Source organism: Rhea americana, unplaced genomic scaffold (assembly GCF_003343005.1).
Source record: "Rhea americana isolate MKP2758 unplaced genomic scaffold, rheAme1 scaffold_114, whole genome shotgun sequence".
NCBI lineage: Eukaryota > Metazoa > Chordata > Aves > Rheiformes > Rheidae > Rhea > Rhea americana.
The window spans coordinates 2,696,657-2,713,132 of NW_028185195.1; the positions used below are offsets into that span (position 1 = coordinate 2,696,657).

Here is a 16,476-nt window from a genome sequence, read left to right on the forward strand (position 1 = left end):
ACTCAATTACATTTGGAATGTCTCTGCCCTGCTAAGGACAGCAATTTTAGGTGTGACAAAAATTTTCATGCTGCCAGTTTGGAAGTCCTGATCAAACTCAGCTTTTTAATTCTAAGGTAACAGCACTTAAATAAACACCAGCAGAATGTTTCAAAAGCAAGCACTATCCTTAAATTTTATACAAGAAAATTTGTTGTCCAAGTAGACAAGTAGACAAGATGTGAAACACAGATACAAGGAGCTATGTTAGATTCAGGAAGAATCAAGTCATTTGAAAGGCTTGCACTGAATCTTCAAAGTTACATACCCAGCAAAATTTAGGGCTGTTTGCCATGTATAAAAAATGATACTGAACTTTACTGATACAAATGTTTCTCAAATCAGCATTTTCTTTCACTTGCATTTTTTTCTATCGAATAGCAAGATGTCTTTAGTTGATATATCATGAAGCCTAAATGCTGTTGGAAAACTCTTCTCAAGTACTCACGCGGGTCAACTTTGTTCGTAAAGGTTTGCCACTAATTTTAATAGAAGTAACGGATGTTAAGTTAAGTTAGGTCAACTTTCAAGACATTTGAAAAATCCACTTTAAACACTGTAAAAGTGCAACATCATTCTGAAATCTACTTTATCCTGTAAACTGTGTACAGAATCACAGAATCATAGAATCAGTAAGGTTGGAAAGGACCTCTGGAGATTATCTAGTCCAACTCCCCTGCTCAGCAGGGTCACCTAGAGCATGTTAGACAGGGTTGCATCCAGGTGGGCCTTGAAGATCTCCAGAGATGGAGACTCCACAACCTCTCTGGGCAACCTGTGCCAGGGCTCCGTCACTCTCACAGTGAAGAAATTCCCCCTCACGTTCAGGCAGAACTTCCTGTGCTTCAGTTTCTGCCCATTGCCTCTTGTCCTGTCACACGGGACAGCTGAAAAGAGTTTGTCCCCATCCCCTTGACACCCTCCCTTCAGCTACTTATACACATTGATAAGATCCCTCTCCTCTTCCCCAGGCTGAAGAGGCCCAGCTCTCGCAGCTGTTCCTCAGAGGGCAGGTGCTCCAGCCCTCTGGTCATCCTCGTAGCCCTACGCTGGACTCTCTCCAGTAGCTCCATGTCTGTCTTGTACTGGGGAGCCCAGAACTGGATGCAGTACTCGAGATGAGGCCTCACCGGGTCTGAGTAGAGGGGCAGGATCACCTCCCTCAACCTGCTGGCAACACTCTTCCTAATGCACCCCAGGAGACCATTGGCCTTCTTGGCCACAAGGGCACATTGGTGGCTCATGGTCAGCTTGTCATCCACCAGCACTCTCAGGTCCCTCTCTGCAGAGCTGCTCTCCAGCAGGTCAGCCCCCAGCTTGTACTGGTGCCTAGGGTTATTTTTCCCTAGGTGCAGAACGCTGCACTTGCAGCGTTGAGTTGCAGAGTTGAACCTCATGAGGCCAGGCAAATGATAACACGAAGATTTAACCATCAATACAACATACGTTATCACATTCACATATCACATATGGCTTATCTATGACTTGGCTCTGCAAAGGGATCTTAGCAATGTAAAGGTCAGAGCTAACGAGGAAGTGACTTATATCCTCGTAGCTTAACAAAAGAAGAACAGGTAAGGACCAGAGGAGACCTTTGAACTGGGAATGGTTTTGCAAGAAATTGTGAAAGAGAGAAGCAGTTAGCTAATGCTTTCTTACGGTGCCATTAAACACCTTGCCTTTTTTGTAAATCTAGTCTAAGAAAGCATTCTAATAGCATCAGAAATATCTCAACCTGCCAAAAGATTTCATTAGACCAAAAGATTTCATTAGAAACCTTGTGAACTCAGGATTATTGTCCTTGGCAACATTCTGCACTGAGTTACACTGAATTAATACTCTAATAAACATCCATATTTCTGTCCTAAGATATGGTAATTGATGCAATATTATCTAGAGCAGAAATAGCATACATGTAAGTCAGGCAGACAGAAGACCATGGATACATACATCTCAAATGTCATGCTGGATAGGAGAAAGCAGGAAGACAAGTAGAAGACTGAGAAGTCTTAAGCAGCACAACATTAAGTTTGGCAATACTGAATGTTCTTCCACATCACTACAATTCCTCCAGCTCTTAAAATCCCATCCCCACTTTTGACAGTATCTTGAGACCCGCCTCATTTTTTTAACTCTCCTGCAATATACTTAAATGCTCCTAACTTCTTCACCTTTCTACTAAAAAACAATCATTACTTCTCCACTTCAAGTATCCTCTATTTTCTTCTGTGGTCAGGTAACATTTCAGAACCTGATAATTTTAATTAGCACATGCTAAATTTCTCAAAATGGAAACAATGGACAAATCTATGCTTTTGTTGAGTTAACTGAAGCCTTTCCTATGAAACAGATATACTAAAACATAAACCAAATTGCTTACAACCTTTCTCTAGCCTTTTTCAATGACCCTCTCACAAATTATCTTCTCAGGGTAACTTTTGTTCTCTGTGCTTTCTATAAAAAATATAAGGCTAAATGTACTGGGCTTTTTTTATTTAAAAGGGTCCTTTGATGCAAAATTACCTTTTACCATATATATGGTAAATAAATGGTATATAAATAAAATTTTTTACCATATAAATGGTAAAAAACCAACAAAACATTCATTTTTCTATATTCTTCAAGAGTGTATTATTCAGCTTTTTAAGAAGAAGCATACTATAGTTCTCACCTATTTCTAGAATGGAATTACACTAAGAAAACAGTAGTTTTTACATGCACATTTGGTCCTTTCCCTCAATTTTAATTGTTATTAGTGCAATGTTTCTAAAGATACAGAATGAAATCTTGACCCTGCCTAAGTCAATGGCTAGACTATTGTCAGATTTGAATTCACTCTTAAAATTGATGTCCATTGAATTGTTGAGATCACTTTGAAAAGCACCTTTTATTATAGCTCGCCTCTGATATTTAATGTGTACTACAACACAGACTCCCTTTTTTCCTCATCCTGGAATTTATACTGAATATTTTCCTTCAGTTTTGCCTTAAGCATTGTAATAGTAGATTATTTTGTTAGCAATCTGAAGAAAATACAAGCATGTAATTACTTCTGTTAGTACTTTTTCCTTTCCAAATTAATGTTTTTATGTGCAAGTTTGAATGGTACAATAGCTACATGAAGATTCTTGTGAATAGTTGGACTGCTGAATAAAATCAGGGATTTCCTTAAGTGTTATTAAATAATCAAGAGAGTCTTCTGGCAGTATTCTATGTAAACAAGGATTATATTAATCTAATTATGTTCCTTCTGCAGCTTCCAATAAACTCTTATCTTCAAGGTGATAGAAAAGGTTGTTAAATTATTGCAATTGAGACATTATGTGTAATTTGTCCAACTCTTTTTCTTATCTTACAAGATTTTAGACAGACACAAAAACGTGCTATATGCACTCCCACTGATGGGAGAACTCGTCAGAAAGGATACTGATCACTGTCATCCTGATACAAGTTGACAGAAACAAATGCATCTTCCCAAAAGATCACAGAAATGTATTTGCTCATATTGTATGGACTGATCATACTGTATAAATTTATGATTTTTTTTTTATCCATATGAAATGGATTTGGGGACTTTCAAAATAATATTGAAAATACTGGAATGACATAGGTGTTCAGGTGCTTAATGTACTGCTTTGGAAAAACATGTATGTGAGTATATAAACCATGTATACCAAGACAAAACACAAAACCAGTGCTTCTTAGCATGCTCCCTGTCATCTACCTGCTCAGTAATGTGTCAGATGTCATTTCTCACCCTTTTCTATACTCCTCTCTAGACCTTTCTTTGTTTCTTCTCCAAGTCATTCTGAAAGATGAGTTTGTTTTGTGAGGCAGAAGGTATAAGGATTAAAACACAATTCAATACACATCCTAATACTTAACGTCCAATTCCCATTCATCTTTCTAGGCTTTGGCACTAAATTGTAAGTGCTCTGGAACAGAAAATATCTTCATATCCGTACCTTGCTCAGTTTCCACAACATCTTTGGCAACTATGAAACAGTAAATCTAATGAATCTGACATAAAAAGACATAAAAGAGATGGATAGAAACCCACAGTAAATGTTTTACTAAGTCTACTTTATACTTAACATTATATATAGGCACTTAGGGTGGTATATACATGATCTGGGAGGTCATATATACCTCTGATACAATTTTTCCTACTGGCTGTCTCTAAGTCTTCACAAACAACAGTAACCAGTGAAATTCAGCAGGCGAAAACAAGTAGGCCATATAAACATGGCCTTCACACCTTAAGAAATGAAGTCATTATTGGACAGATAAATAGCATGGGCACAGTTCTGTGGCTTTTTTATACCAAAGATTAATCACTTATTTTAGCAAGAAGAAACTGAAAAGTGCTGTCAGTTCTAAATGGTAGCTTTTTGGCCCTGCTGTAGGGGCCAAAAGGAGTTTCTTTGTTTGGTTGGTTGGGGTTTTTTGGATAATCGATTATTAAAAAGTTAAGTAAAGAAATAGGACAAATACAAATTCAACTAAAAAGATTAATAGCTTCATCTAATGAATGCCACTTTCAAGGAGCGATCTGACACTGAGCAGGAGCTGGGAAATCATATGAATGGAACAGAAATGCTTGCAAGTGTTCGTAAATTCATTTCTTGAATCCTATGTTTTAGAATTTTTGTGTATGGGATTTTGTTCAGAATGTTTCCTGGAGTCCTTAACGAGTTAGAAGTTTACTGGTCTTCACAGATAGCCGTGCTGTTTGGATTCCTCCAATTTAATCCCTCAAGAAGATATACCTTACGATCAATCTAACGAACAACCAAAACAGGTATTTGAAGCAGCTTTATCTCCTTGATATAGCCAAGCTTTAAGTCTCAAATTACTCCAAGCTGTCTATCTTTGATAACAGGACTGAGCCAGCAGAACACAGTTATGCAAGTTTTCCATCAGCCTAGTCCTGACCTCCTGCCAGTGTGTATAATCAAATCTTCTATGTTTCCTTCTATTAGAAGCAATGTGAAAGTAATTCTGCCTGAGTAGCTGGTTTAAGAAATACAGGTTTAATCACTATCATCATCAAGAACCCTTTACAAAAGTCTTCATAAAAATATGGCACGTTTTCTGTGGTATACACATAGGAAGCATGTACAAGGGATTTTAAATATTGCCTTCTTAGCTGTTCTTAATGCAAATTCCTTCTTTTTTTCCTTCCCACCCTTCCCCCTAAAAGACTGAAAATATTGCAGCTTGGTCTACATCAAAAACCACCAAATATTCCAATTCTGCCAGTTAGCTCAACTACACAAAGTCTCTCCTCTTTCTTACTTTCATTTACCCCTGAGGAGCAATTCTTTTGCCTCCCACATTAAAATACCCCAGCAGGGAGCACAGGTTTTAACCAAGCTAATCCATAGTACTATAAATTACACTGTACCAACCTACAAGCTACATAAAAGAGGCTTAAAATTCAAAATTTAGTATAAATGAAAACTTCATTCCTACATAAAAACTTTGTTACAAAGACGCAGGAAAAAGAAGCACCAAAATTTACTGGAAAGGAGATAGCAGAAGGTACTATTTCTGTTCTTTAAGCTATCCTGCTACAGTCTCATAGTTACCAGTTTTATTGAAATATGCACCAGATTTGTCACAGCAATAAAATCCTGCTCCAAAGAATAAGCCCTGGGAAAACAATCACTACAGTCCTGGCAGTCTTGCTCAGTAATAACTTATCTATCAGCAATCAATTATTAGACTATTATTAGTGTCAAAATTGGGTGAGAGGCACTACAAACCAAATAGAGTGGCTTTGCTCAGGAGAAATTGCAACCTCAGAGGTCAGCAAGAAAATATTAATTCTTCCATGCCCTAGGCATCTAGCCTTCATATTTTCCCATCTTCCTCTTGGGAGTAGGGAGAAATGGTGCTGTGGATACCATACCTTGTATTCAGCATGCAAACAAATCATCCTTTCTCATTTGGATCATAGAAGCCTTTCTGATTATCTACCACTCATTTTAAACAAAGGAACTTGCTGAATAGAAAGCCAAGGTGCCACCAAGAAGCATCTTCAAACCAAAAGCAATTGTACTGTGGTGCATTTATTTCTGCCTTATTCATTCCATTTGAATTCGGAATGATTTTCACTTTTTTGCATCTATATTTTTATGCATTTTAATCAAAGGATCTTATTTTTCCTTTTGACTATCCCCTATTTTTGTACAGCCACATGGAATCTAATTTCACTTGGTTAAATCTTTGCTGAAAAGAATTACTTCATATGTGAGACTAATACTGATCTCTATGTGAAACCATCTGAGAATGCCAAATTCCAAGATAAACTTATGTTTTTACTACCTGAATCGTAGGTGGTGGCAAACCACATTTTAAATAAACCTTGTGCTGGAATTAAAAAATGTGAACCACAAGCAATAAATTAAATAAATACAGAGAGACGATCCCAAGAGGACTCCTGACACACCACAGGCTCTAAGTGCTTTCAAAGGGGTAGAAGGTTATCAAAAGAAAGGCTGTGTAACTTCTTGCAATATTGCAGTATAGCTAGTATCTTTTATCAAATAAAAGCTATTTAGAATTTAAAAATCTTTGGATGGTACGTAAAGAAGGGAAGTTGAGAAAAGCACATTTATTAACAATATATATAAAAAAACTAAAAACTATACAGCTGATACTATGAACAATTATATGCGTGACTAACTAATCAGATCATCAGTATCCTCAAGTTGAGAACAGTGTACATGAGGACCGTGGCAATCATACTTCAAAATTCAAAGTAATATTGCTATTCTCTCTTTGGCCTCTCTTGGTGGAGCAGCTGATTGCAGTGCAGATAACACAAAATATCCCATTGCAACTTGTGATGCTTCCAAATACCTACTTAGGATTTTGTCAAGTCTCAGATAGCTGTTAGATTCCTAGACTCATTTTGCAACCAAGGGAACATAGTGCCCTCAGTTTGCCACCTGCAAAATCTGAATGAATATGATTTTTTAACGTCATATAAATGCTTCCAAGGATTCCTAAATACATGTTGAACATCTGGTGCTCTCTGAAGAAGTAGTATTCATATGTAAAATAAGAAAAAATTAAAATCCTTGTGGCAAAGATCCTTTCAAATTCAGTGGGGCTATGGTTAGTTACATAAAAATATTTCAGTAAAACCAAACATATTGATGTTAGGGGGAAGCATCCCTTTTCTTCAAGTTACATATAGGTCTGATTCTGACAGTCAGCCCATTTTATCAGTCAGCGGAAGAAGAATCAGGCAGTAGTCAGATTTGAATAGAAAAAAAARGAAAAAAAAAATCTGACACTAACATCTGCATCTGCTSTAAATATGCAAAACTAGACATGTACATATGAAAGTTCTAATATGCAGAATAACTAAAAAGACAGAGTCACGTGTTTTCCACTTGGCTGGAAAAGGCAAGTAAAATAGCATCCACTATATCCTAGTCAATTGAATTAAAAGTATTTCTTAGCATTTGCTTCTCAGAATTATGAAGTATTTTCTCTGTAATAATGTTTTTTGATTGTGTCTACTCTTATCTCCAGAGGAAGCCAGCATACTTATATCCGTAATAAGGTTTTTGCTGTATTTAAGATGCTTTTTCCCAAACCACTTCTGTGATTATCATACCTTAAATCATTCAATCAGATTATAGTACTAGTTGCTTTCTGCAACTCTTCAACAGAAAAAATGACAACCATTATATGGCAGATGGAGTGAATTACATTTTGAAACATACAAAATAACATTAAGAAATTTTGAGTCTTATCCAGGAAAGTCTTCCTCCTAGGATAAACCAATATGTGGATGACGGCCATAGAATTAGTCCTTTATTAGTAAGAAATAACAGACAGAAAAAAAAAATGTACTCTGTGACTATAGTTTAAACAAACTACTTAAAGCATTCTGTATTCAATAAAGACTATGTTTAAATTTTAAAATCTTTTTTTTCCTCTGTCTTCAGTATGTGTTGTCTGCACTGAAATAGGTTCTAATATTTTTGAATAAAATTATTATAGAAATATATAATTATTTATAGGCTCAGGTTGACAGACCTTACACTTAAGTTTCCCTATTGTATGCGTATCCTACATAGTAGTGTTATTCGTATGTGGCTCCCTCAGAGATTTGAGTAATACATTAATAAGCACAATTTCTAAATATCCATTGGGATTACTCTTAACATTTTTTTCTCAGTATAAAATACAAATTATAAAAAGCAGAATTTGTATCTTAACTTGCTTTCCATATTCTTGGCTGACAAATTATATCTGATTTGCACCTTAGGAAACTGCCAGATATTAAGTTACAGTTAAGGTTTCACAAATAACATCACAGTTACCATAACTAAAACGATTTTATTTTACTTATTGACTCCATCATGTAATGAATATTAAGAACCATCCTTTGTCAAATTTTAAAAATGTGTAAATTATGAGCCACAATTTGACTGTTATCAACTTTAAGTAACATCTGTTTGCCTAAAGAAGCATTGGGCTTTTATTGTATATCTCAGATTGGGGAAAAAAAAAACAAAAAACAAAAACAAAAACAAACAAAAAAAAACCTACTATAGAGCCAGATAAATCTGAATCTTGGTACTTCGCTGACCAATTAATTATGCTGAATTTTTACTTTCTCCTAAAGAACATAATTTTCTCAGCAAATGATTATACAGATTATTTAACCAAATCTTGTTCCACAAATCCTAGCTCAGTTCTTTACAGATCTCACATCTATCTATACTACTTTTGCTTAGCTTAATATATCCAAATCACATTTGTAAGTTTCTATTAGAAAGTTGATTTAATACTTGAATAAACTGACAAAGTAACATTTGGTGTTTATACGGATAAACGTAATTCAACTCCTTTCACTGCCATCTCACCTCCCCACAATGCATGAGAAAGGCAGTACTCCTTTTGCTCTAATTTCTATGTTAAATAGTTTTTTATTTGCATTCTTTTCAGTATTCTTGCTCATATCTAAGAATTTATTTTCATTCCAAAGGGCTTGAGTATTGCTATATAAATAGTCTCAAAATCCATAAATCTAAACTATATGGGGAAATGGAATCCTTTCATTTTTCATGACTCCTTGTTAAATTAAGATGCTCTTAACTTTAACTATAAATGATACCTTCTTACCATATTTTAAAATCTTAGGAGAAACAAAGAAAACAGGTTGAATACATATGATTGCAGATTAAGGTTTACATTGAAGTAAACCTTCATGACACAAATTAAGATATTATTCCTATTATGCGAGAACAGTGGCTATGCTGAAAAATCCTACAGTATTTTCAAAAAAATCTGAAATACATTGCTAACCTTCAGGTCCTCATTTCTGCTTCAGAAAGCAAAAAAGTAAAGAGAAACTTAGAAGAACTCAGTCAATAAAGAGGTATTGTTTTTCTTTTGATTTAGCGTCTTTCATCAATTGACTTACAATGCAGCAGCATAAAGCCAACATTATGCACTTGATGTGTGGTTCATAACTGCTCTTTCATTGCCTGGCAAACATGAAGCAAGGACTGACGACGTCTGCAAAACTTGCAAATGGAAAACACCACTAAATACTCTTCAGTGTGTTAAAGCAAGAACCATGGGATATAGTTTTATGAGATAGCACCTTAAAATACATACACTGGGAGTAAGTAAAGAATCAGATCTTCCTGCAGGTCTGTGCAGGAGAGCTCTATGGTAAGCATTCAGTCATGCATTTGCAAAGACGATCACAATCTATCATTTGATCTTATTGCCAAACAGAAAAACATAATGTGCTTCCAAGGGTCATACATCCATATTTGTGATGGAGCATTTCCAACAAGTGAAGGGATTTCTAGGTTAACCTTTTTCCCAATAGCAGGCTGGGGTAATTTGCTTGGATTACTTTTTTCTTTTTAAGTGACACAATATTGGAAAATATTTTGGGCAGGACACCCAATGTACATGTACCATCTGCCTAAGATAAAGCCTTTTGCACTGTGCAGGATCTAGCCTTCAGCCAGCAAAAATTACTGAATAAATTTCATAAAATCAGACTTGTAATACTGATTTTATGTTTTCCTATCTATAACTGACAGATTGAAAAGAAATAAAAATTATTAGCCAAGAAAAACAACTGAAAGCTTGATCAGCAGTGGGCAAAAGTCTCCAGATGAAGTTCAGAAAGCAAGAAGGGAGCAAGGATAACTGATAAAAATCATCAATGAAACGGAAGTCATTTATTTTGCTTTTGTAATTTTTCAGGTAACTAGGCAGATCTAGTATCTTCCTCTCTGAGCAAGCAATTAGCACGACCACTGTATTTTTAATTAAAGGACTCAAAAACATATTCCAGCATCAGGAGATATTACTTTGATTTCTAAACTCATTTGGGGATCACAGAGAAGCATATGGATCTTTCATTCTCAGGTACATCATCACACTACTGGAAGGCAAGCGACATGTCAAATGCTGTGACCTGCACTGCAAAGCAGTTGTTTGCAATACCATTCATGTACCTGATTCAAGAGAAGAACAGAGAGAAAGAAAGACAGAATGGAAGTTTGGTATGGGAGGTATTAGAAAAAGAATCAGTGTTCAGATTCAGGGATACTAGAGCTCTAACTTGGTTCCTTAGCTATAACAGAAACACTTTGCACCGTACGAAAAAAAAATCTAATGTTTTGTGTTTTTCAAGAATTTGCCTCACTCCCAGGAATTAAAACAAAAACATCAAGATCATCCCAGGCCTAATCCTAGGCACAGGACTTGGATGTTCATACACTGAAGATGACTCAGTCTAAGCCCTGTTACATTCCTATTTCCAGAGAAATACTTTCTTACTCCAATTCAGTAAGTTTTTCTTGCATGATCAATACTAAAGGCAGTAAAATCATATTTCAGACAAATATTGATATTCTCTCAAAACAAAACTGTCTGACTACATTCACTGGCAATGGGATTGTTCATTGTTGTATACTGGACTCTAAAAGAGGAGTAGAATGGGACTTTTTTTGTAGACAGTTCTCAAAAATAGTTACTTCTTTTAATAATAAAACAGGACTGTAAATCTAAAAATTCAAGCTGCCATTAAGTCACAATCATCTATGTCAAAATAAGACATTTTTCTTACTGAGTTAAACAGAAATCCTTGCTAATCACAGGAAATGTCTTTGCAGTCTACTTATGTCCATAGCTGTTTAGACAGTTTGTTATGTATTGAATATCACAGATAAAAGGCAGAAATTAATATTTTCAAAAAACATTTACCATAGGCTTTGAAACAAGATCTACTTTTGAAGAAAATGCCACCAATCATATTGCAGCCCTGAGGTAATTCTGTTAATTATTTAGCCCCTCAAAGATCATGTGAAAATATCCAAAAGTCAAAAAAGAGAAACTTACAAAAAAAAAAAAAAAAAAAAAAAAAAAAAAAAAAAAAAAGACTTAAGTGTTATAAATTCTGAACTCTTGTTTTTAAGGGAGAATTCCATTTTCTCCCCAGTGATCATATTTCAAAAGAAATCAGTATGAGCTTTAACCCATCCTTGGTCTATTAAAAATGGTATTGTGAATTTTAACTTTCATTTCAGAATTATCACAAGATATCCTCATTTCTCCCAGATCTAGAAAAGTTGCAACTCTCACATCATTGGGTAAATGCATACAACATCCAGAGTGAAAAGTAAATAAGTAGCGACGACTCTTATAAGTAACGTTCGTCAAAAAAGGCATTAAGTGATGCCATCATGCCTTCCAAAATATATTTTTCAATTAAGCTAAGAAAGAGTGCAGAACAAGAGAGAAAGAGATCAATACAGAAATACATGAACAGTTATCCTGGGAAAAGGGGACATTCTTAGCTATTGGTTTGGGGAGTTTTTTTCTGAATCCTAATTTACCCAAATCTTCAGAAACCTAATATTATCATTTGTTGTGACAACAACTTAATTCATGCTCTGCATCTTAGTTTGGTACTTCCTACAGATGCATCCTTTTCTGCCTGCAGGGTAATATGGTAATTTACAGAATACGGTTATAGGCTTCAATCTATTTGCTTAAACTAGCTCAATTCACTTAAAGGAAAGACTTTTACTACTATCACTTTAAAGATGTATTAGCATCAGTAACTCCTTGGGCCTAACTTTAGATAATCATTCACACTTGTTCAAAGTTCATTAAAATTTCTATAAATCACTGTATATGAAATGTTTCACAACAGAACTCAGATACTCTGAAATACTTAGAAGCTGCACAAGAAAACACAAAAAAGAAACAAACGCATAACCTTCCAACATGTGTAGGTATAACAACACTCAAATATATTTGAAAATTACTTACTTTTCCTTCACTGGTAGTTCTGTCTCATAAGCTGCCACTTTAGCTCCTGTCCCCGCAGGCTTTGCTATCCTTTGCCTTCGCTTTCGCGTCGGAGCGGCATCAATGACGTCCGGGCTACTCAGCATGGAGTCCCTTTGTTCAGCTGCTGCCAAAAGGAAAAGGACCAAAGTTGAAGAGAACATGGAAGTATTACAAGCTATTTCTTTCTATATATATATTTTTATTCTTATAAAACCTCCCCCTACGCTAGCAGGATGGATTCAGACTTGATAGCAATTGCTGTCTTGCAGTAAAACAAACAGAAGGATGATACAAAGTGAAATTCAAACAGACCAAATTTAAACCAGAAAAGCAGCTTCCCTTGATCTCTCTCTGCAGTCAGATGAGAGTAAGAAGAATTTTCAGATGTTCTGTGAAAGACCAGAAATTTCCTGAAGGTCTCCTGATTGCTTCTTGTAGACTCTCTAGTAACTGGACAGGCAGCCTACAGAGTCTCGATTCACCTAGTCTTTGTAATCTACAAAATAATTGACAGAGATGGGCACACAGCACAGGAAAAAGGAGCTCAAGAGTTGCAATTCTGCTTATGGCATAGCTTTATTCAGACCCTCAGTCTGTAGTATGAGCAACAACATAAATTCGGAACAAAAAGGACTTGTATGATTTTCAATATTTGTAAGGAAAAAAACCCTCGTGAGAAGCTTATTTACTGTGGTCAGGTACAGGATTTTGTCATGTAGACCTGCTACTACGAGGCCATAAAACCTCAGGAGCTCTGCTGGAGGCTCCCTGAAGACATTGGCTGGAGAGGGATGGGAAGCCCCATGGCTGTTCACAGAGGCAAAAGCACCCTCCGGCTGGAGCAAACCACGTCAGCTCCCTGTTCTCCCTGTGCAACAGAGGACCCTGTTTCCATGGCAGCTTTCTTACTTGACAGCAAATCTCCCAGATGCTGAAGAGTAGCTGCAGTCTCAAAAGGAAGATGTACAGAATCCCTGACTTCTTGCAACCTCAAACTGGACAGCAAGTGCTTCTATTCTCTCCTCTCCCTGTGATACATAAACTGTACCCAGATTCATTCACTTACAATTTTCACTTCCATTATTATTGCATAAACTCAATTCAGTAAGTCATCATGAAAATTCATAGATGTGTTGTCTACATTTAAAAAAAAACAATCTTCTATCTGCTTTCACAGTTATCTAATTATTCAAAGCTTGTATGTCAAGATGGTCAGAGCCTTCCTTAAGCTAAAATCCTCTCTTCCTTACTATTGCTATACATACAGAAGATATGTAGATACTTTCATGCCAGCTATCAGTATTCTGCAGTATGCTTTTATTTGACGTGCCTGCTTTAAAAATAAAATCTTTAATCACTTTGAATATTTAAGATAACGATATGCAGAATAGCACACATTTCAACTGAAATATATTAAATAACGATGTGGTGACTGAGGCTGATGCTATTATGGTAACTTCCCAGACTACTACCTTCCGTGCATTTCAGGAAGGTTTAATCTGTACATGGATGAAAGGTAGCATAATCTGAAATTCAACACTGAAGATTTTCACATGAAAGTAAATAATGGATCCTATTTCTTCATTCCTTTCAATTTTTTTATCCATCTTTACAAAACGGAAATAGGAAGAAAATATGCAACTCACAAGTAATATTTTAATTTGTTCTCAAGAAACGTGTTTCTGATTTAGAAAGCCATTAAATTAAGCGTACAAGCACAGGCTCCTGACAGCCAACTACTGCTTTCAGTTAAGCATATATTTAAATATCAGAACTCTCCTAGCTTATAACAGAATGCACTATACTACATTAGGGATTTACAGATCTTTGCAGGTTGACAATAGGTATTAGCTGACATGTTTCCAAGTCATAAGCTAATTAACAAGTTTCAAAGTCCAACACAGACAAGGTACACTGCCTGTAATAAACGTTGAAAAGGGCTAAGTTACAGCCTAACTTCCACACTAAACTTTAACTAGCTCTGTATACTTTTCCAGTGCTAAATGTGGAAAACACGTCAACTGTTAATTACTGTTTACTGATGACACATTCAAAGTAGTATACCTAGCACTTACATGAATACTGTTCAGTATATATATTTCATATCGCTTCTTAAAGGTAGCTCTTTCTTAATTAATACATAAAATAAAATAATACAGCAACAAACTTGAGCAATTTCATTATCATAGTTCTTATCTTTGCTTGCTGCCATTCTCCTCTCACACTGTCTGCTCGTGCCAAAAAGTAGCTCCAAAGGTTAACTGCTGCAACAATAACACAATGCTGCTGCTAAATAACATCTCTGTGTTTCCACTCGTCTAACACATAATGGCTCTCCTTAGACAGGAGCTCACGCTCAGCACTGCTTAACGTTTAGATGCAAACCCTTGTTCATCTTCCACAACGGTCCCATTGATGCTTATGTGAGAAAACGGAAAAGAAATGTTAACCTTTGTAGCATACTGCGTTTACGTCTAACCTCAGGCTGCAAAACAGTCTCAGTTTTGTACTAAACATTTCAGCCTACTCTTTCCCACAAAATCAAATTTTGGTCTTACAATCTGTTAAAGCAAAGCAGAATAAAAGATATTCACCTAAATGATTCAAGTTAACCTCTGCAGTAAAACTGAGGATTTCCATTGTGAGAAAATTACTTTTAATGATACCAAGAAGAAGGCTCCTCATTCAGATAATACAAAATGTGATCTTACGACGAGTAGTAGTAGACTGTTTCACATATAATAGTAGATCACCATAGATCGGTTTTTTAATTCATACTACATCTAAGGTTAGACCTATGAATGAAAAGATGACAAACGTTTGAAGCTCGAAGTATCAAGCATCACCCACTAATGAATTCCATTAACAGATTTACTTACAGTTTTGACTAAAAAACAAACAAAGCTTAAGTAAAATAATATTCATTGCTTCAGACATAAGCACATGAAATGATGAGATAGTCTTGAATATAAAACTAGTTTTTCATTCTGAAAATTCCTTCTCTTCCCTCTAAATTTAATTAACATTTCAAGAAGTTTCTTCTCRCAAAAATGTTTCTTGTTTTTATATTATTGACTACAATATGAATGACTATTATGCATTTTAGAAAAATATTAGCAATTTAAATATAGAAAAGAGTGCTGTATGAAGAAAGCCAATTAATAAATCCCTTAAAACAACAAGTGTTGATCAACTAAAGGAAGCGTTCCCAATACGCAACATACCTTCTGCAGGTAATAAGACTGATAAGAGAGCAAGGCGGAGAAACATAGTTCAAGTGTTAAAAGCATATTGTGCTAAAATGATTAAAGATTTTAAATATAAACTTTTGATTGCCTATTTATTCTTTTGAAAAATGATACTGTTTGGTGGATAGACTAAATTAAAATTAAATTAAAAGCACTGTATACTGCAGAGAAGAATTTAAGGTGAAACTTAAATATCTTTATTTGTTTTGGAAGAGTCAGAATGAAAATAAATCAATAGAATCTTATAAAGTTGGGAAAGGGAAATAAAAGACACCTCTCCACCAATACAGAAAAAATGCTAGGACCCATTCTGAGTCTGAGGACAGTTGGTATACACCACCTCACAGCCAGTGGTTAAATTCTCCTTCTTCCCAAAATACCACCATTTCTTCCAAATGGTTTGTTGGGAAGAGTCTCTGGGCAGCCAGGCTCTGCCGGAGGAGCTGCCTGGTTGCGGCTGGTGTGGAGCAAGATCACGTCTTCACAGCATCACTCCAACAACATCAGGGACACGCTAATGGTGAAACCGTGGGGATTAAGTGCCCAAGTGCCACCACCAGAGTGCCCGTGCCCTGCCATTACCTGGTTCACGAACGCAGGCATTGCCGGGCACACTGTCGTCGCAAAATCTTGTCACTCCGTAGGAGCAACTCGGGCGGGGGATGAGTGAGGCGAGGGGGACAAGACACCCATGGGCACTCACTCGCCAGCCTTTGCCCAGTTTGCTAAAATGGATGCTTAACAGAAGCTGTGTCAGTAAATTTACATTCAGCAACAAAATATCAGTGATCTTCAACATTCAGAGAAAACAACAAAGAATCTAAAGAACAAGAAATGT

At 35.9% G+C, this 16,476-nt stretch overlaps 1 protein-coding gene across 6 annotated transcripts in view; it reads right to left on the reverse strand.

Annotated features, from left to right (window-relative positions):
* The window catches only part of XRCC4 (X-ray repair cross complementing 4), a 254,847-nt gene that overhangs the window by 50,910 nt on the left and 187,461 nt on the right, over positions 1–16,476 (reverse strand). For 5 of the 6 annotated variants that reach the window (XM_085316854.1, XM_085316892.1, XM_085316886.1 and 2 more), the window contains one exon: positions 12,370–12,514. In XM_085316854.1, the coding sequence (XP_085172980.1) occupies positions 12,370–12,514 (145 nt within the window). The remainder of the gene's footprint in view (positions 1–12,369; positions 12,515–16,476) is intronic. The other variant, XM_085316870.1, reaches the window with a different exon arrangement.